Source organism: Mustela nivalis, assembly GCF_964662115.1.
Source record: "Mustela nivalis genome assembly, chromosome: 6".
In the NCBI taxonomy this organism is placed as follows: Eukaryota; Metazoa; Chordata; class Mammalia; order Carnivora; family Mustelidae; genus Mustela; species Mustela nivalis.
In genome coordinates this window covers 72,241,567-72,262,526 of record NC_139025.1, presented here as the reverse complement: position 1 = coordinate 72,262,526, position 20,960 = coordinate 72,241,567, and the positions used below count along the sequence as shown (strand labels likewise).

The window sequence follows — 20,960 nt, the reverse complement described above, 5'->3', positions numbered from 1 at the left end:
ATTTCTCACTGCACTGTGAATAAGATCCAAACTCTGTCCCTGATTTACAAAAGCATCTATCTCATCTAATGCCTACCCACTTCTGACACATCTTCAAATCCTCCACCCCGCCTGGCTGGCTAGCAGCGGTCCACTGGCCTCTCCATTCCTCAAACATGTCAAGTTCATTCCCACCTTAGGGCCTTGCCTAAGGTAAACAGCCTAGACCTCTGTTTAGTGGCTCCTGCTCATTCAGGAGCCTCCCTACAGAGGCTACCAGGCCCTGGGGGTTATTTTCTTCAGAGCCTTACCACTACCTCCTATTTCCTGGTTTACTTATTTCTGCCTAGAATTCTAGGTCAATGCCAGGAGAGCAAGAACTCTTGTGTTATTTATTACTCTATCATTAGCACCATGAAACATGCCTGCCACGTGTAGTCAATACATTATGTGTTGAATGAATGAACTCTAGGAAAGACCCTCAGATTTTCCATTCACTGAAGGGGTAGTTGCCCTAAGTCAAGGTCCTCTGGCAAGGGAGGCCACAGTGAACTTTCACTGGCCTGCAGGTGCCCTCCAGATCATCCATCGCTGGTCACTGCACGCGGAATAGGCAGAGGCTTCCCTGGCCAGTTGGAAGATAACAGCTGCAATGTGATTAACCTCCTCCTCCCCAAAGAGATTAAAAAAAAAAAAGTAACAGTAATATTATTATTAGAAGCTGTCCAGGTCCATCTGCCACAGTCCTGGTACTGTGCTAAATGCTTTCATCAATACTCTCATTTAATGTAACAACCAACTACCTTACTTTACAGAGAGGTTGAGCAAGCTGCTGACTGTCACGCAGGTCCAAGAAGGTGAAACGAGAAAAGGACCGGTGGGGCCCAGAGATCTGGCCCCTCCAACTACCTGGTTGGTTCTCAGACCCAATACAGACCAAAACCGCCTCCAACCGCCTAGCAATCAGAATTCCCGGGCTCCGTCCAGCTGACTAGAGGCACCTAGCCTCCCAGGCTGCTCCCAACCTTTTTACCTTGATGACCACACCTCCCTGCCCCCACCCAACTCACCAATTCCCCAGACAACACCATCCCATACTTCTCCCCATGTCCTAAGTGGCTTGCATCCTTTCCAGTTTTTACTATCAGCCAGTCTCTAATAACTTAACCTTCCGAGCTCAGCCCAGAGCCGGGAAGAGATGTGGCCTCTCCTTCCCTGGGCCACCTCTAACCCTCACCTTCAGACTCTTCCATTAGGACTTGGTCTTCAGTCTGCCCCACCTAGCCTGCAGGCCCCCTTTCCCACTCCCCCCCCCCTCCTCCTGGGGGGCTAGCCAGGCGTGAAGTCGGAGCCATTAAGGAGCTCCTAGCTCCGCGTGGGGCTGGAGCAGCATGCTAATGAAAATGCAAATCAGCACCTGGGCGAGGGGTGGAGGGGTGGGGGGGGAGGGGGGAGGTCGTTGGAAAACCAAGAGGGAAGTAAAGGAATTAGATGGAGGGGTTATCCTAGATACCCAGAAAGCAGAAGCCCGACCCTGTCTGAGAAAGGTGTCCCCCCGCAGAATCCTTGGGGGTAAATGCGCTGGCTCACGAGGGTCTGACAATCCACTGTCACCCCCCACAATGGGGGCTTGCCACCCTTCCACCGCCCCACCTGGTGAGAAGGACTGAGGTTGGGCCCGAGGGGCTTCTCCGGGGCCCTGCCACGGAGGGCTGACCTGGGTGGTGCTCCGGCCCGCGGGGCCACCGCGCCTACATCCCATCGTTCAGCGGCTTCCTCCTGCCTCTCAACTCCAGCTCCAACTTCAGAGGAGGTACTAGGAAGACCTAAGCCCCAGATCCTTTCTCCAAAGCTTTTATTTCCCAGGCCTGGAAAAAGACCCAGCTGATTGCTAGCTAGAAACCAAAGGAGTTTTAGCTTTGGGCTAGCTTGTGGGTGAGACCCAGACAGCTGAGGGGAGGTCGGCAGCTGTTTAAAATTGCAAATCTCTTCCCCACCTCCCCCCTCCTCCTCTACAGGAAAGAATTTCAATTGCAAATTTATCTCTGCCTCAGTGCGCCCCCCCACTCCTCCCCCCACTTCTCCACATTTCTCCCCCCTCACCCTCTATTTATTATAAACCTTTAACTGCAGCAATTAGTTTTTCACCTTTTTCCCCCTCCTTCCATTTCCCTCCTCCTCACTCTTTTCTTCCTTCCCTCTCTGGGCCGGTGTCCCTCTCCTTGCGCTTCCTACCTGGAACTCAGTCTGCAGCTCTCGCTGGAGATGGTGCAAAACCAGATGATGAACCAAGCCACCCTCCACCTACCCCCCAGCCCCGGGCCAAGCGTCCTGTCCACCCTCAGACTGCTGCCATTCCTCCTGTAGGTCCGGGCTGTCCTTAAGGGCGTCTCCTCTCCCTTGGTGCACAACCAAGAGGCGGGGAAGGGGAGAAGGTGCCCCTCAAGGGCCCTGGCATTCCTGCCTCTGGGGGAGGGAGGGGGCGAAGAGGGCAGGCCAGGCAGAGGGTGGAAGTGGAGGGACAGTCAAAGGAAAGGTGGCAGCAAGGGCTGGGGCCCAGGAGGAGAGGGGTTAGGGGAGACAGCAGGCAGTGGTGGCGGTGTGATTAGAGCGGAGATTGATGTGAAGGGGCGCCACAGACGGCAGAGAGAGTCAATAAAACGAGAGGATCACATTAGAGGCGACAGAGAGAGCTTTAAATTACAAGGCTGCTGCCACCGAGGGGGATGGGAGGAGGCAGGCCTGGAGCCAAGGGAGGGTGGAGAGTTCTGAGGGTGTAGCCGTCCCCTGAGAGGAATCTTCCAGCTCCAAAATGGCCCTCAGTCTCCAGAGCTCCCCTGCTGCCCCTTCATTCCATTTCTCTCCCTAATGCTTCCTTCCCTCCTGGGGCGAGGAGCGGAGAAAAGGGAAGACGGAGTGATGGAGAAATAGAAGAGATTTTCTTTTTTTTGTTTGTTTCTGTTGCCCTCTTCCTCTTTCCAGAGCCTTGTTCCTGGCTGCTGCTCAGGCTGAGAAGAGAAGGCTGAGATACTGTCAAAGCTGAGCTGGGGAGCGGCTGCCCCACAGCCGTCCTCACTGAACTGCACAGACCTGTTCCTCAGAAAGACACCCAGTAAATAGCTGCACAAAAATTCCTCCGTCTTGATGTGCGCTCCCTGTTCTCGGGGCAGACACAGTTCCTAGAACAGGAGGGAGCCCGGAGGCTCCAACACAGACCGTGGGACCCAGAAAGCTATGGGGAGAGAGACAGATGGGCCAAAAGGCTTGAATGGGACGTTATGACCGTCTGAGGAGGTGGGCTGTGAGACCACGCAAGGCAGGCAGAACATAGTGAGACTTAAAAGACCCGAGAACTACAGGAGCTAAAGGAGCAAGGGTAAAGGAAGGACCAAAAAAAGGAGGAGGCCCGAGGAAGGAGACAATCTGCCCTTCACCAAGGAGGAATTAGGGCGTGGGGTCACGCTGGCCCGCGGAAGCCAAGGCAAAGCCGGCCAGGGCGCTGCCTCAGAGCCCAGCGAGACTAAGACTATCCGTGGGTAGCGCCCCCTCCCGGCCCCAGCCGACTAGGAGAAGGGAAGGAACACTACTGCTCCCTAGTGGTTACGACAGGAACAGCACCAAGGAGAAGACAGGCAGAGGAACAGATCGCCTTTCTCTTCCTGGCCTCCCGTCCTTAAACCAGAAAGCAAAACCCCACTCCCTTCTTTTCTCCAAGCCCAAGGACAAGGCAAAGGCTTTCCTTGAAACTGCCTGAGAGCACCAGCACTTTTGCTTAAAATTTACATACAATGATTTCCCCATCAGAGCCCTCCAGACACTTTTCTCTTTTCCTCTCTGAAATTCTTGCCTACAGCACTGCTCTCTTCCACACTCACTTTGCCCTGGGCTCTCTCCTCATTTTGTCTTAACCTGTTGCTTTCAAGAGGCCTCAGACATGGAGAAGAGGGTCTTGAAGAGAAAAAGATGGAGTGAGTGCCCTGTCTCAGGGAGACTCTTTGGTATAAACAGCAAATAAACTCTGACTTAATGAGCTTTATTTTTAGGGTAGGGGAAGAACATGGGCTTTGGATTCATGCAGACCCAGGTTCAGTGCTGATTCCCTCACTCACCAGCTGTGCCACCTTGGTAAGTTACTTGTCTATTTCCTTATCTGGGAAAATGGGAAGAAGGATTCCTTCCTTTCTGGCCACTGTGTGCACGTCCAGTGGACACTGGATGGTCAGGTTAGTTCTTTTCCTTCTCTCTTTGCTAGCTCCGCCCACAGAGTAGAGCAAGGTGTTTGCAGGTAGGAGACAACTTTCCTTCCACCTTGCCCCTTCTTGTTTTTTTTTTTTAAGTTTTTATTTATTGACAGAGAGAGAGGGGGAGAGAGCACAAGCAGGGGGAGTGGCAGGCAGAGAGGGAGGGAGAAGCAGGCTCCCTGCTGAACAGAGAGCCCCATGTGGGGCTCCATCTCAGGACCCCAGATCACAACCTGAGCCAAAGGCAGGTGCCCAACCATCTGAGCCACCCAGGTGCCCCTGTCTTGTCCCTCTTGACCAGGACTCATCCTCTAATTTCTGCCCATTTCAAAAACTGAGAGTAGTGCCTTCAGTGGACAGGATTTAAATCTAAGTGTGCCCAGCAGCAGAGTTCACTTCTCACTTTGTTCTCTAGATTGCCAGGCCTCAAGACACCCCATCATCCCAGAGCAGAGAATAAAAGCCTTGCCTGGGCCCACACTTGGCCAGGGTGCAGAAGCAGCTAATACTTGGATCAAAACTATATGGCCTCTCCCTGCATTTAAATTTTTAAAAAAATTTTTTAAAGATTTTATTTATTCATTTGACACACACACACACAGAGATCACAAGCAGGCAGAGAGAGAGGGAGAAACAGGCTCCCTGCCGAGCAGAGAGCCCGATGCAGGGCTCAATCCCAAGACCCTGAGACCATGACCTGAGCCGAAGGCAGAGGCCTAACTCTCTGAGCCACCCAGGCGCCCCACTCTCCCTGCATTTAAAATGATCATTTTCTCTGTCTTTAAATCTTACCTTATTTAAAAAGAAAACAAAAGGAGGTACTCCTATTCCTCCATTTTATATATTTTTCACATTTCAAGTTTTTATTTAAAATCTAGCAAGTAACATATAGTGTAATATTAGTCTCAGGAGTACCTATTCCTCTATTTTAATCCTACCTATCTCTCCTAGATCTCTCCATCTCCCTCTACCCCAAATATCTGGCAGTGTTTACTTTGTGCAATAGTTTTGTCCACAGGATGGAAAATGAGAATGGCAGGGAATGAGATACTCAGACAGGTGAAGGAGTGTCCTAGGGGGTAAAGAGAGAGCTAATGCAGAGAAGAGGGAGAGGTAGAGAAGCTCGGGGAAGGGGCCGGATCTTGATCCGCACATGTGATTACTGAATCTCACTAAGACCTCCCAGCTTTGACATCAGATTGGGCAGGTGGCCTGTCCTCACTGGGAAGGATGGAGCAAGGGGGCTGTGTCTTACATCTTGCAAGATGCTTAAGGGAACTAACTGTATGAGGTGTGAGGGGGAAAGTGAGGCAGAGAGGAAGAAGACTGAGGGGTTGGGGGAGGGTAGGCTAGGAGCAGAAGGCAGGGGTCTAAAGGAAACTGTGGACTAAAACCACAGCTAGCTAGTTGAACATCCATCCACATTTGCATGGCATGTTGAATGGGCTGCTGGAGGGGTGGATGTCCTGGAGAGGAGTGGCCCCTTTCGCCCATGCATCTCCCTTAATGACACCTCAGTTGTTAGGACAGCAGGGTGGAGCTGTGTGATATCATAGGGGAGACTCAGGCCAGACAACCCCATAAGCCAGCTCTGAACACTTCTTCTATATGAAGGGCAGGAAGTAGTGCCCTTGAATTCAGATTCAGGATCCTATCTGATCCTGGCAGGGGGGACCTCTGTACAAGACTGCTGATCTCCCTGCACTCAGAAAGAAATTACACACAATTCTTTAGAATCATTTGGAAGAATACCATTCTAAGTGACTGTGTATATAAACAAACCCTTCTAATTCTTTGAGCCTCTGTGAACCCTTGTGATGGTAACGACTCCATTTAACTAGTGTCACAACAACAACTACTACTAATAATGTCATTAAATGTTTCCTGTATGCCAGCACCATGCTGAGCCCTGGCCAAGCCCTGCATCACCTGATTCTGACCTGCAGTCTGATGAAAACTACAGCTATTCATTTCCATTTTACAAACATGGAAACAGACTTAGATGGGTTAAGGAATTTCTAAGGTCTCACACTTGGGAAGAAGTAGAGCCCAGGGGCGCCTGGGTGGCTCAGTGGGTTAAGCCTCTGCCTTCAGCTCAGGTCATGATCTCAGGGTCTTGGGATCGAGTCCCACATCAGGCTCTCTGCTCAGCGGAGAGCCTGCTTCCTCCTCTCTCTCTCTCTCTGTGCCTGCCTCCCTGCCTACTTGTGATCTCTCTGTCGAATGGATGAATAAAATCTTAGAAAAAAAAAAAAAAAAAAAAAGAAGTAGAGCCCAAACTGGATTCAGGTAGCCTGACCTCAGCACAATTCGTAAGCTTCTGAACTCTGGCTGCCATGTATTTTGAATGAGGTCTTTGAGTTTTGCGTGTGTTACTCTGCCCTTATGTGCATCCTCCCTTGAGCATATAAGCCCGAGGATACATATCAGGTCCTCTTTCAGCTTGAAAGGTGATGGCCACTCTAAATTTCTTAGTAGAAGATGGGCCAAAAGAGGACCAAGGCTCTGTGCAACTCCAGGGGGCGCTATTCACACTGTAGTCAATGAGGGGCCCTAGCCATTCCTTTTTTTTTTTTTTTTAAAGATTTTATTTATTTATTTGACAGAGAGATCACAAATAGGCAGAGAGACAGACAGAGAGAGAGATGAGGAGAAGCAGGCTCCCTGCTGAGCAGAGAGCCCTATGCGGGACTCGATCCCAGGTCCCCGGGATCATGACCTGAGCCGAAGGCAGAGGCTTAACCCACTGAGCCACCCAGGTGCCCCCCTAGCCATTCCTTTTGTATGTTTTTGTTTGGGGTGGGGGGAGAGCTAGATGTCAAAAGGCGGAGTTGAGGATATGTGTATTCGTTTGGGATAATGTCTCTTAAAGCTGGAAGTCTCCACATGTGCATCCATGATAGCAGATGGACTTCAAGACAGACAGTATGGTTATGGTTATGATTTAGAACGCGGCCTTTAGGGTCAAACTGGAATCCAATTTTAGTTCTAGTCTGTATTATGTAAATGACTTCGGGTGAGTTGCTTAAAAACGATTTCTTCCTATACATAATGGGGACTGGCTCCTCATGGAGTTGTGTCCATTGAGATGATCATTATCCAGGCCAGCACTTTGTGATCAATAAATGGAAACGGTAATTATTCATCCACGTGCCTTATTTCCTGAGTTGGGGTGTACGCGTGTGTTTACTGTTTTCTGACTCTGTGTGTGGCCGAGGGCCTGGGTGTAGTGCTGTCGGTCCCAGCACTGTTTCGAGGTTAGTGAAGGTGCTGGTTCTCGAGCCTCCGGCTGGGTCTCCCCGACGCCCCGGTACTGCCGGCGGGGGCCGGGGGCTGCCCGCTGGGCGGCGGGGTGTCCGGTGCGGGTGTGTAGCCTCGTGCCTGTTTGTGCTCGGCGGCCCGGCTGGCGCGGGCGTGTTTGGGGTGGTGGTAATTACTGGGATGGCCCAGCCCTAATGAGTGTGATCCCGTTACACTCTCGCCGCCTCTAATGGAGCTAACCTCATTTCACAGCCATTAGAGATGGAGATGAGGCCCCGCCCACTGCCCCCGCCAGCTGCAGCTCCCGCAGCCCGGCCACGTTCTTTCCCTCCGGCTCGCCATTTCCCGGTGCCACCTCTCCTTCTCCCGCCTGGTCTTGCGCTCCTCCTTCCAGGCTTCTCTGCCCTGTTCCCCATTGTTCTCTTCCGTCCCAGCTTTCCGCTCCCCTCGCCTCTCCCCTGCTCCTGGTGCGTCCCCTTCCCTCGGCCTCCGCTGTGCCTGGGTTCCCTCCTCCTCGTTCGGCCTACGCATCTCTGCTTGCCTGTCCTCTCCTCTGCGCCCCTCCCCCGCCCTTCCCTGCAGCTGGCCCTCCCCTCCCCCACATTGCCCCGTCCGGCCAAAGGACAAATCTCAAGGGGAAACCAGCAAAGACAAACAAGGAGCAGTGACTTCATTATCGCCGTTAATTTGCCACTTCAGTTTCTCCCACAAGGGTCAAAGCCAGCACGGCTTGAACTCAGGGCTGCCACGGAGGCAGAGCCGAGGCTGCCTTTTCGGCTTGAAGCCTCTCCCCAACCACTCTCCCTCCCTCCCCTTCCAACGCTGCCATCGTTTCCCGGCAGGGGGTCAGACTCCCGGTTTTGCTCCTCCATTTCTTTCCCTGGCCGCACAGCCTACCGCCCTCCCTCCTTTTTCATTTAAATTGTGGCCTTCACTCCAGCTCGAAGTCACATGGTTTTTGCCTTGGACTCCCTCTCTCAGCCATACTCTAACGGTCCCCGCTTCTCCAGCTCCCTGCCCCATCCATCCTGCACCCCCTTCTTGGCTTCCCCTGGCCTTCTCTCTTCCTAACCTCACCCTTCCCTGAAGCATCGGGATTTATCTCTGGATTTTGGAAATCCAGCAGCCAGAAGAAGCTGGAGATGGAAGAAGGCATTCTGGCCCAAGCATGCCAGAGGTCCAGAACTTGGAAAGGGCTGGACAGGAAAGAAAGCTGCCATGGGGGCAAGAGGCCCATGAGTCAGAAGCAGCAGCAGAATCTAGACTCAGACATCCCAGACCCGAAAAACCACCTCAGAGACCAGAGAAAAAGGAGGATAAATGGCCTCGGCTTGGGCTTGAGACTGAGGTGGGTGGCGGGGGGGTGATCATGGAGAAAACAAGGATGGAAAGATATGAGGATGGAAATGGCGTGTATCCCCATCAGTTCCTCGGGGAAACCCAGTCTAACACTCCGGTCCCACCCTCTGCCTTCCTTCACTGAGAAGCCAAATGACTAGCAATTGACTCTTAACCTTTCCTCAGATCCCAGCCCCAAAGGGAGAGGCTGAGGGTAGCTGGCTGTGACTAGAGGAGGCACTAGGGAAATGTCCACACTGAAGTAAAAATTTCTGGCCCACACCCATCCTGCCCCACTGACTGCATGTCAGTCAGTACGCTACACTGAGCGCCAGCCTGCATGCATTTACCTTCTCTCAGAAAAGAGCTCTAGATACTATGTCCTCCTAATTGCACAGGCCGCCGTGTGGGTGGATGGCCCTGCGGTGACTCCAAGACTGGAAGCTTCGCTTTCATGTAATCCCCTATTCCTGCCCAAACACAGAGAGGCAGTGCCTGTTCTCTCACTTGACTTGGAAAGAAAATTTTTGAGGGATACCCAGCTATCTCAGCAGGAATTAGGAAAAAAAAAAAAAAAAAGGTCTCTCAGTTAATTGTCTGCTTTCAGCTCAGGGTCCTGGGATTGAGCCCAGCATTGCATAGGGCTCCCTGATCAGCGGGAAGCCTGCTTCTCCCTCTCCCACTTCCCCAGCTTGTGTTCCTTCTCTCCCTGTCTGTGTCAAATAAATAAATAAAAATCTTTTAAAAAGAAAAAAAAATGTCTCCCTCCAGGTATACGCAGTCTAGTGGTATAGCTTGGTTCCAGGGAAACAGGCGGATCTTAGCCTGGTCACCCCTTGAACTTGGCATCTCGAACAACCATCCAGAGGCCCTAGTCTCAGGACTACTTTCCTACAGGAGGGGGCTACTGAGAGCCAATGGAATTACCTCAGGATGCTGAGGGATGGCCCTCTAATCTTTCACCCCTGTCTCAAGAGCCTGGGGTGGAGGAGGGGTGGGCAGGCAGGCCCCTGGGCTTTCCCCAGAGAGGCAAGGGGCTCTGGGAAAGTGAGTGGTGGGATGACTGAGAAGGCAGAGAAGAAAGATGGAAAAATCAATGAAATGAGTTTCTAACGGTGAGGTAAAGGACCGCCGTGTCGACAGCCTGTCGCCTGCTGCAAAATATGAGCTGCCCAAGTCCATGGTGGTGGCTGACAGTGCATCCAGCTGCCACTGCCCTCCTTTCAGGGTACCCGCCTCCAGCCTCTTCTCCAGTTGCCCTGGCCTTTCTTATTATAGCCAGACTTCCCCTTCCCTCCCAGGGCTCCCCACTTGCTTGCTTGCTCCCTTCTGGGTCTTCTCTCCTCGAGTCCTCAACCCATTCAGGGTCTTTATGACTCCACCATAGAAATAGGAAGATTATAATCCTTGACCCGTGCATCTTTCTTGAAGACTTCTGTGTACTGGGACACCTCTCTGCAGATTTCCCTCAGAGTTGTGATGAGCTCCACATTTCTTGCCACACCCCATCCCTTTCTAGAGCCTCTGGACTCTCAACAATTGGCAGTCAGGGATCAAGGCCATCCCCACAGGGTTCTTGACACCCAGGTCTGTGCCTACTGCCTGCTGGCCCACTTGGCCAGTGCTGACTTCCTTGTGTTTGCCTGGATTGGGAGAGGGTGTATAGGATGGGCCTGGTATTGACTCATGAACTCTTGGTGACTTGGGGGGCGGGGCAGGGTTATGACTGATTCAGTTGTGGTTCTATGATTGGGAATGGGGTAAAGTGGCAATGCTACTTCCAATTCACATCTGCCAACTCTTGTCCTCAAAAACAACTCCCAACCTTTTCTGGAAACCACCTCCTTTCTCTATCCTCTTCCTCATCTTCCTCTTGGGCTTCTGAGACTGTTCATTCATGTTTTCTTCCCATTATCTCTCCAAAGACTCCCCAGATCAGCCCCAAGAGTCAGCCCTCCAAGTGTGGCTGCCTTGGCTGACACCAAGTGTGCCTCTAACCTAGATAGTCTCTCCTCTCTCCACCTCAGATCTCACTGCTGTTCAGTGAACTCCCCTCCAGCCCTTTCCTTCAGTTTCTGCTTTCCCAACTTGCCCGTTTATGGAGACTTAGGCCTGAGAGGAAGGTAGGCAACTCCTTTCCCTGGCTTCTTCTGATTAATTCAACATTCAGTCAACAGACGTTTAACTAAGCATCATCTATGTGGCAGATGCTGGGCTATGTGCTGGGAAACAATCGGAAAGTAGGACAAGGCACCTGCACCTAGGGCCATCATGACTAACCCTGGCTCTCTCACCCAACAGCTTCCTCTCTCATCTCAGTCGCCTCACCCCACCCCAAACAAAGTCCACTGTGCCCAATGGCATTTCAGAACCCAGCCCTTTTCTCTATCCCTGCCTCAGGTTGCACTCACACAGCCCTGATCTCCTCTCTTCTGCATTTCCAGCTTCAGTCTCCACTCCTAAACCCAGAGCTAGGGTCATCTTACATTTTCAACTCTCCTCCCTGCTCACAAAGCCCTTCTCCTTTCACGTTCCCAAACTGCCATTTCCAGTTTTCTTCCTTCTTTGCCTGCCTTTCAGTCCTACCACCCGGTCCTCAATGCCCTGACTCCCAAGGTCTCTTCCTCTTGCTCCGGCAGGTTCCCGTGAATGTCAGGGACTCACATAGGAGATCTCACTCTGAGCTCAGAACAGCTCTGGGGAGGCAAGGTCAAGCTACCGACCCAGGGATCCTAGAGATCAGACTCAGGCCCTGGCCTCCGTAGTGCCCAGCTCCCAGCAAAGCAGCAAGTTGTTCCTCTGTGGGTCTCAAGGTAACACCAGCTGCTCTGACATCACGGAGGGAGGAACCCTGTCAGGTTGCCAGGGCAACACGAGCAATTTATGACATCAGAGCTTGAGGCCTTTGGTTCTCAGGGGACTAGAAAGATTCAAGTTCCTGTCAGCTAAAGTAAATGGGAATTCTACTTTTTCATCTCTTTGCTCGTGTCCCCCTGGCTTGGGAATGAAAAGCAAAGGCCTCTGGTGGGGTAGTGAAGGATGTGGCCAGTGGAACGGATGCTTGTGAGGTCTCTTTCCCTCTCTCTTCACCAGTATCTCTGCACGCTCTCTGCCTCTCCTTTGGCATCTCTCTCTTGCGGGGCTTCACCCGGTGGCATTTCTGCTATGCCTTTTTCCGAATCACCCCTCCTGCGGCGCTCTCTTTGCACCGGTCACGCTGTGTCCCTCTCACACCAGAGGCATTTGTTTCCTTTGATACCTCATGCTCTCCTTTCTTCCCCCTCCCAAGCTCTGTGTGGCTCTGATCTGCTTCAGCACTCCTCCATTTGCCTTCCATTTACCTTCTTTGTACCATATTCTTTTTCCACCTCATCTTATTCTTCAATTCCTCCCTTCCCCCACTTTACCATTGTATTCACTGCATTTTGCCTTTTCTGTTGACCTCCTCTTTAGGAATACTCTGTCATTTCTGTCCTTCTTCTGTATCACTCTATACTCATGTTTTATTTCATTCTCCCAATTTTTCATTAATCACCCCTCAGTTCCTTCCCTGCCCCCATTCCGCATGGATTTTCTTCCTTTCCTTTTGCACATTCCACATGTCATGCATTTCTCTACCCCATACATTTATTATACCCAGCCTCTCCTTCCTTTCTGGAACACTATTCACCTCTGAAATCTTCCATTTTCTGCCCCTAACTACCCCCTTTCAAGCCCGAGGGCTAGAAAACAATGCTGCGCTTAAAACAAGGCAAACTCTCCTGACTCTTTATCCACATTTCCCATTCTTTAGGCTGAATGAACCTGGCCTCTTCCGTCATATGAATGAAAACAGGCCTGTAAAAGATCATGCTGAATCCAAATATGATAATAACAGGGGCCCAGGAACATGAGCTAGAAAGTAAAGAAAAAGCCACTGATACCTAAAAAGAACTAAAGGATGAGAGGCAACCAAGCAGGGTGGAGCTCAAAGTCCTAGAGAATGTCCCCTTACAAAATCAAAGTTGACAGTTAATGGACATAATGGCCCTGACTGATGAAGGGGTTATATGCCCCTGGAAGCCCATTAAATTGATTTCTTGGCCTGTTTATGTGCCTTCACACACCATGCTCCCCACCTCTCCCAGCCCCTTGCTCTCTCGTTACCTTCTGGTGCGGAGGTTAAAATTCTGGGTGAGAGGATAAGGGATAAAAGGAAATTAAGGTGACCAAGGAGAAAAGGTAGGCAGAAGGCAGGTTATGGGAACAAAGGTAAAGAAGAAGCAAGGGAAGTCATGGGAGACAGGATTGCAAAAAAAGGGGGGGGGGTGAAGCAAACTGGCAATATGAAAAAATATACAATGGCAAAATGAGGGAAGGGAGGAAATCAAGTCAGCAAGGAAGAGGTTTGTGGTGGGAAGATTCTGGAGAGGCAAATGACACACAAGAGACCAGAGGTCCTGGTCGGGGAGAAAGGCACATGGCAAAGGAGACAGTCAAGAATGCTAGAAGTTCCAAAGCTTTGCGGGTGAAGGTGGAAGAGGATGCTGTCCTGGCTGTGCTGAAGGGGTACCTGAGTCCTTTGAGGAGACACATCTGCCCCATCCTTCAGACTCTTTCCAGGCCCCTGACCTGACCAGTGACTGCCACAATCATGACTGATAAGCATGAAAAAAGTAGCCTCAAAAGGCCAGGGAGATCATAAGGACTCTGAAGGAGAGGGTATGGAGTCCTAGACAGACAGACACACCACCAGTCAGGCAGCCAAGGCGTGACACATAGTGACAGGGACACACAGGAAGAGGATCACCCAGATAGGAAGAGTCACATGCGGCGACAGTGACACACAGACCCAGAGATGGATGGGTGCAGAGAATGAACGAGGGGGAAGAATGGCAAAATCAAGAGGCAGGGGACTCGTGGACACAGATCAGCGGGGCTACAAGCACCTCGAGACCACGCGTGGTCGAGTGCTCAAAAATGACAGGGCTACTCTGAGAGGGGGACACACAAGAGCAGAGCAGGTGGAGAGTTGGAGGGCCAGGAGAGACACACTTCACCTTGAGTGGAGCAGTGGCCTCCCCTCACCTACTCGCACCTCCCCCCCCCCCCAAAAAAAAAGCTCAACTTCAGGCAAAACGAAGATCGAAGATTAAGAGTATCCACGTCCCTTTCCACCCACCCTCGCCCCCAGCATGCTAGCCCATCCGCCAGTCCGCCCCCCTGCCGAGGTTTCCGATCCCGCAGCCGGCGGGGGGCAGCCGAGACCCAGGCCCCCTCCGGGCTGACAGCTCCGAGCCCGCAACTCACCCTGCCTCCCCTTCCCTCCGGGACCCCCGCTCCCCGCACAGTTCGGCGCGGTCCGTCTAGGTTCTCGTTACCCTCCGTCTGTCCAGCTGGCTCCTGGTCCAGCTTCGATGCCTTTTCCTTTCGCCGTCTCTCCCTCCACCCCTGCATCTTTCTCCCCCACCCTATCCTCCCTCGCACACACACCCCCACCCCTGCCCCCTCCTTCTCCCCAGGCTCTCGGTCTGTCTGTCCGTCCGTATCCCCTCCCCCAGCCCCTTCCCCGTCCCTCTCCGTGCCCTCCAGCGGCAGTCTCCGAGCGCCTCCTCTCCCCTCCGTCTCCAGCTTCCAAAGAGCAAGGAAAGGAAGAAGAGAGAGAGGGAGAGGAGAAAAAAAAACCAACCCAGCAGCATCGGAAATCGATGCACTTACACCTCAGCTGGAAGCAGGGACGGGAGTCGAACCGCGGCCGCCGAGCAGCGCGAGGCGGGGAGGGGAGGGGGCGGCTCTTGGAAGGGACTTCTCCGATGTGTTGATTCCTTTTTTTTTCCCCTCCTCCTCCCTCCCTCCAGCGCTCACTCCGGGGCGTCAGGGACGGAGATGGAAAAAATAAATAAATAAATTCACGGTGGTGAGGGAAGTGAAGGAAAATAATCAATGCTATTTGGCTGCGGCTGAAGTGTTTTCCCGGCTTCGTGAGGGGGTTTCCATTGATTCACCCTGGGCACTCGCTCTCTCCCAGCCTCCTCCTCCTCGCCCTCCTCCTCCTCCTCGCCCTCCTCCTCCTCCTCCTCGCCCTCACTCCTCCGCCTCATTCACTGGCTGGAGCCGAGGCGTCCTACACAATGGAATAATCAATACCCAGGAGCCCGGGGCGGCCCCACTGAGCAGGTGCAGCGTCCCGCCCGCCGCGGTGCGTGCCGGGAATTGTAGTCCGTTCCTGCTCCCACCCGCCTGCTAGCCCACGGTGAGTGCGCGCGCGGGACGGAGGACCGAGGGCAGGCCTGCCCGCGGGCGGGGCCACCTTGCTCACTGTGGCGCCGGGTCCAAGCTAGTGCTTGCAAAGGTGCAGGCGCCTTTAAACTCCTTCTCATGTTCTCTTTCCCTCCCTCCTGCCTACAGAAACCATGCATGTGTTTTGTTGTTTGTTGTTTGTTTAAAAGGCCATAGAATAAGCATGGGCTTCTACCAGCTTTCCAGAGCGCCCAGGCCCACCTTTCTTTTCCATTCCCTTCTTCTGCCTTACCAGTCCCCCTCCTTTCCAGTTGGGTACTAGAACCTTCTTTTCCACAGCAGTTACTTGGAAGTCTCCAAGAGCTTCTGTTTCCTCTACCAAGAGTTGGGTCAGGAAAGGGAGCTTCTGGCTCCTGGGCCTCATCCCCAGGTTATTAAGCTTTCTTATAGTCTAATAATAGCTGTACAGATTTATTGAGTACACAGAACAGTTCCAAGCACTTTCGTGTAAATTAATTTACTTAATCCTCACAGCTAGTCCCATTTTACAGTTGAGAAAATCAGACCACAGAGAAGTTAATTAAGTGGCCCAAAGCCACATGGCCAATAAGTAACAAACAGTGCCAGGATTCAAACCTCGATGGTCTGACTCCAGGGCTCACAATAGCTGCTATAGCCTATTTCTCTTAAAAGTAAAATAATAGGGGCGCCTGGGTGGCTCAGTGGGTTAGGCCTCTGCCTTTGGCTCAGGTCATGATCTTAGGGTCCTGGGATTGAGTCCCGCATCACCATCGGGCTCTTGGCTCAGCAGGCAACCTGCTTCCTTCTCTCTCTCTCTGTCTGCCTCTCTGCCCACTTGTGGTCTCTGTCAAATAAATTTTAAAAAACTTTAAAAAAGTAAAATAATAATAATAAAGGAAAAGAAAAGAAAGTAAGAAAGGAGAGAAATGAAAAAAAAAAAAAAAACCTCTTGGAGCTCACAGGAAGAGGAAGATTTTGAGTCTCTATGATGTGACCATTTATCACTGAATCCCCACCCATAACTGTGGCAGTCCACTTTTTACTAAAAAGGGAGCTCTGAGAGGTTTAGTGAAGTGGAGTAGCGTTTGGAGTAGTAGTCTGAAAACCAAACACCTGGAAATCAAAGCTGAAGGTCAACCCCAGGTCTATCTGGTTCCTGAGTCTGGTCTTTCCTTTCAGTTAATCTGCTGCCTCTGCCCCACTGAATAGCACCTTGTAACTCAGGGAAGAGGACCTTATAATTCAGAAAAAGAGGCTTTTTCCCCTAGGAAAGAAAACTGAAAATCCTTGAAGGGTGTATAAAAAGTATGCCAGTGATTGGAACTAGGGGCTGGGGCCCTCCCCTCCCTGACTACTGGTGCCTGTTATGGGGTGGATGCATCCAAGACATCTCAAGTTCAAGATGTGCTTGCCCCACAGTACATCCCACAGGTCATTTGTTTCCAGAAACATCCTGGGAAGATGACAGATGTTGAGAACCTGGCACTTCTCACTCATCATAGGAGTTGAAAAGAGGCACTGTTCCTCAGCAAGGCACCTCACCCAGAGGGTCAGACACACGGTCTCCAGGTAATCATAGTCCTCAGAGAGAGTAAGAAGGACCTTTTCTCTATTTTGTCTCCCAAAGCACTCAAAGAGCCACCCCCACATTTTCCTGTATTTTAGGTGAATGTAAGAGTTTCTCCCACTCCAGACAAAGCCTGCTCAGGGGCCCCTGGCAACTCAGTGACAAATTCCTCAGGCTGGCACTCAAGGCCATCTCCAACCTGGCCTTCAACTGTATTTCTAGCCCCATCTCCTTCTTAAACACTGGCCAGGTGCTCTCCAGCTTCTTGGTCTTTGCTCATGCTTTTCCTGTCTCCTTCTGGGTCTCTGTTGAAATCCCGTTATGTCTTCAGTTCCTATCCAAAATTTCGTTCCTTCTCTGACAGAAGGTTTTCTTTCTTTCTTTCTTTCTTTTTTTTTTTTAAAGATTTTATTTATTTATTTGACAGAGATCACAAGTAGGCAGAGAGGCAGGCAGAGAGAGAGAGAGAGAGAGAGAGAGAGAGAAGCAGGCTTCCTGTGGAGCAGGGAGCCCGATGCGGGGCTCGATCCCAGGACCCTGAGATCATGACCCGAGCCGAAGGCAGCAGCCCAAACCACTGTGCCACCCAGGCGCCCCTGACAGAAGGTTTTCAACCTTGCCCTAAACACTCAATGCAGAACGTATTATCCCCTCTAAAACTCCCGAGTAAACTGGTCTTAGTTATCCCCCCTTTCAGCCCATTGTCACTGGCTTGTATTTTGTGGGCCACCATTACAGTCAATAAAATCTCTCTGGGATAGCGTTTGGATTAGTGGCTTGGATTTCAGGCCTATTTGTCTAGGAAGTGAGGGGCCTGGAGACGGGACTGAGGCTCAGCTTCTTCCATCAACAGCCTGCACCATCCCTTCTTCCATCAACAGCCTGCTCAACTTCAGGTTGAGTCCCGCGGGCTGTAGCCGAAGCTTCCTATCACCATAGCGACGGGTGGGGCGAGGAAGCGAAATCTCCCTTTGGAACTACAACTCCCATCATGCATCCGGACCCCGGGCTGTCGGGCTCAGCCTGAGGCCTGAGACCGGGAGACCCCCGGGAGCCGGGAGGGGTCGGGCAGGAGGAGCAGAGCGCGGGGGTACTTCTGCGTTCCCGGTCCTGCGCGGAGGTCGTGGACCCCCTATCACGTAGCAGGTCTCTCGCCCGGCCTGTCCTCGGCATCGCCACATCGAGCCTAATATGGCCGCTCGTGCTGGGACTGGCTAGGTGCACAGAGATCCAGCCCCAGGTCCGAGACCAGGGACTGCTCCCGGCATTCCTCGCTGGCTTGGCGTGGGCTCCCCTCGCCCATCTCCAGGTCCAGCGAGTGGGAGCCCCTCGGGCTTTGAGGTGAGACCTGAGGCTCCGCTGGCCTGGCCGGTGCTGCGGCGAAGGGTGGGGTCATTGCGGGAAGTGAGCCATTGGCCACCCGGGGTAGCAAGGTATAGAGGGCGAGTATTGAAAGGAGGATACCCACTACAGTTTTCTAGGGAGCTCTTTGGATTGAGGACATCAAGGTGTAAGGGATTACCTGGAGATCTGCCACTGTTGCAGAACCTTAAGACATCAGAGACAGTCCAGGGCCATCCATCTCTCAGGCAGGGAGAGAGAGCTGTGGCCCCAACACAAAGCTCTGTGACAGTGTGTGCCACATAAATTCTTCCCAGGTAGAGGGTGGTTTGCTGAATTGTCACCCTGCAAGGTTGAGCACCCCGGGGAGGTCAGCAAATGTTTATTGATTTACTGATTGCAGGTAGCATGGCTCAACCATTGATTGAGGTGGAGCGAAAGTTCGTTCCTGGCCCTGACACAGAGAAGCGGCTGCAGGAGTTGGGGGGCACCCTGGAGCACCAGGTCACCTTCCGGGACAGCTACTATGACACCCCTGAGCTGAGCCTCATGCGGGCTGACTATTGGCTGCGACAGAGAGAGGGTAGTGGGTGGGAGCTCAAATATCCTGGAGGAGCTGTTGTCTCAGGACCTCACACTGAGTTTATGGAACTCACAGTTGAGCCCGCAATTGTGGCTCAGCTCTGTGAGGTGCTGGGAGCTGACGTCCTGGAGTCTGGAAGTGTGGCTGCTGTGCTGGGCCCACTGGGGCTGCAGGAAGTAGCTAGTTTTGTGACCAAGCGTAGTGCCTGGAAGCTGGTGCTATCCCGAGCTGAAGAAGAGGAGCCCTCGCTCACGGTGGACCTGGATACAGCCGACTTTGGCTACGCTGTGGGTGAGGTAGAGGCCCTGGTACAAGAGAAGGCTGAGGTCCCAACTGCCCTAGAGAAGATCCACAGCCTCAGCAGCATGCTTGGTGAGGGAGATGTGCCCTTCTGTCATTTCCTTGCCTTCCCTACCACTCTTTTGGATGTATCAACTGAAAATCAGCCAGAGGAGAGGGTCTTGGGGTTATTTCTGTAACAGGGATCGTCTTGGCAATTTTTTGGAGGACCGTATGCTTTTACAGAAGCTGTCTAACCTGGATTGGATCCTTCCTTGTCTCTAATCTCCCCCAATCCTTGCCTCATTTAGTTCTCACACCGCTGGCTGCTCCAAGTTTGCATCCGTCCACTGCTTGAATCCTTCCATCCATCCTTTCTTCCCCCAAATCCCATTTTCTTCTTTTTATAGCTACCTAGATCCTCATTTAATTTGTCCCGTTGGCTTTGAGTAAAAAGGCAACAACGTTGTACTTATGTGACAGACAACAGGAGAAGCCGTGGCAGATTTCTTTTTCTGTAGACAGTTCATCCATAGAAGTATGGGATTGTGCGTTCCATGAAGCCTTCAAGCAGTGGAATGCTGCTCTCGCTTTCTCAGCAAACATACACTAAGCTGAGTTTCCTGCTATAAGCCCAGCATGCTGCCAGGCTCTAACAATAAGACACTGACTTATGGTGGCTCCATACCACATAGAGGCTAGAATATTATGCGAATCTCACCCCATGGTTGTTGCTGCTTCTCTCCTTTCCACATCCCTGTTTCTCTGTGTGCTTCCCTCCTTGTGCTTCATTATCAACCTAATGAGCTTCAGCCTGCCTGCATGAGCTTTCATCTTGACTGGGGGCCAGGAGTAGTAACTGAAAAGAGTAGATACAGAGGCACCCTCTGTCTTCATGGCATCTGAGCACCTCTTCACCATTTCTCCTTGCCAGAGGAGAGGCTCATGCTTGGCTTCCCAGCTTCACTCCTACCCGAAGTGGCCCCTGTAGGCCCCTCTGGCACAGGCCAGTCAGGGTGTGTGCTGGTGGGTTACAGAAACTTCCTGGGTGGCCTTCAGAATCCCAGTGCTGCCTTGGAAACAACTTTGAGGTCTGGCTAGGAGGGCAGGGAACGGAATCAAAGCATTTACAGCTGTCTGGTTCTCTCCTCTCAGTTCTCCTTTTGCCTGCAGGTGTGCCCGCACAGGAGACAGCACCTCCTAAGGTGATGGTGTACCTCCAGCGCTTCCGGCCTCAGGACTATCAGCAACTGCTGGAAGTATACAGCGCCAGAGAGAAGCCACAGGGGACTAAATCTGACAGCAGCTTGGGCTAGGCTGTCACTTCTTCAACAAGGAAGAGAACTCTGGGTCTAACAGGGTTCTTTCCTGGGTAGCCTGTGCCTCTTCCCCAGGCCTCCTTCCCACAGCTGACTCCTCTCTAACTCTGCCTGTTCTTTACCTTATGTTCAGCTAGCCTTCCATGAGCCCTCCCTGGCTGCCTCTTCTCCCTCATCCGTCAGATGCAATCTGTGGGCCGCCCCTCTCCCCTGGCCGCTAAGCAGCCTCCATTGATTTCCGCTCGTGTTTATAGGATTTCCACTTAGCCGTGATCAGTAGTTAAGCACAGGAAAATCCCTTGCCACCCCCCCTCCCTTGGTCGATGCCATTGATTCTGCCAGCGGCTCCTAAACTGCCTTACAGCTGAGTTAGAGATGAGGGGAGGCAGCAGGGATTTCCCTGCCTTGAGGTGTGGGGAAGAGCAGCAGGTTGGGAAAGTAGGTGGGAATCCCTGTTAGAAATCTGGAAGTTCTGGGGCACCTGCGTGGCTCAGTTGTTAAGTATCTGCCTTCAGGTCAGGTCATGATCCTGGGGTCTTGGAATCGAGTCCCGCATCGGGCTCCCTACTCATTGGGAAGCCTGCTTCTCCCTCTCCCAGTCTCCCTACTTGTGTTCCCTCTCTCACTGTGTCTCTGTCAAATAAAAATAAAATCTTAAAAAAAAAAATCTGGAAGTTCTGTTTCATTTTGCTGCTGTGCCCTACTCTGGACCAGATTGTAGAGTCCCTCCTGTGGAAGTTTAGGGGCAAATTTGCTCCCCAAATTTGAGGGTAGAAAGAACCCTTCTTTGTTGAAACAGGTTTCTAAGGCTC

At 52.1% G+C, this 20,960-nt stretch overlaps 3 protein-coding genes across 5 annotated transcripts in view; 2 read left to right on the top strand and 1 right to left on the bottom strand.

The window, feature by feature from the left end:
- Positions 1-8,596, top strand: part of LOC309866878 (uncharacterized protein) — a 31,907-nt gene extending 23,311 nt beyond the window's left edge. The window contains exons 3-4 of the mRNA XM_082734924.1: positions 4,028-4,104; positions 7,734-8,596. Of these exons, the coding sequence (XP_082591050.1) occupies positions 4,028-4,104; positions 7,734-8,402 (746 nt within the window). The 3' untranslated portion in view covers positions 8,403-8,596. The remainder of the gene's footprint in view (positions 1-4,027; positions 4,105-7,733) is intronic.
- Positions 1-14,815, bottom strand: part of ZFHX2 (zinc finger homeobox 2) — a 30,054-nt gene extending 15,239 nt beyond the window's left edge. Inside the window, exon 1 of one of the 2 annotated variants that reach the window (XM_082734916.1) lies at positions 14,517-14,815. The gene's annotated coding sequence lies outside the window, so the exon portion shown is untranslated. The remainder of the gene's footprint in view (positions 1-14,516) is intronic. The other variant, XM_082734915.1, reaches the window with a different exon arrangement.
- Positions 14,816-17,597: 2,782 nt separating this feature from the next.
- THTPA (thiamine triphosphatase) lies at positions 17,598-20,815 on the top strand. 2 transcript variants are annotated; one of them, XM_082734926.1, is made up of 3 exons: positions 17,598-17,967; positions 18,371-18,922; positions 20,003-20,815. In XM_082734926.1, exons 2-3 carry the CDS (start codon positions 18,376-18,378, stop codon positions 20,143-20,145), a joined length of 690 nt encoding a protein of 229 aa, XP_082591052.1. In that variant the 5' UTR covers positions 17,598-17,967; positions 18,371-18,375; the 3' UTR covers positions 20,146-20,815. The 2 variants fall into 2 exon arrangements, with proteins under 2 accessions (XP_082591052.1, XP_082591051.1); XM_082734925.1 differs by lacking the exon at positions 17,598-17,967 and having other exon boundaries at positions 17,974-18,922.
- The last annotated feature ends 145 nt before the right edge of the window (positions 20,816-20,960 follow it).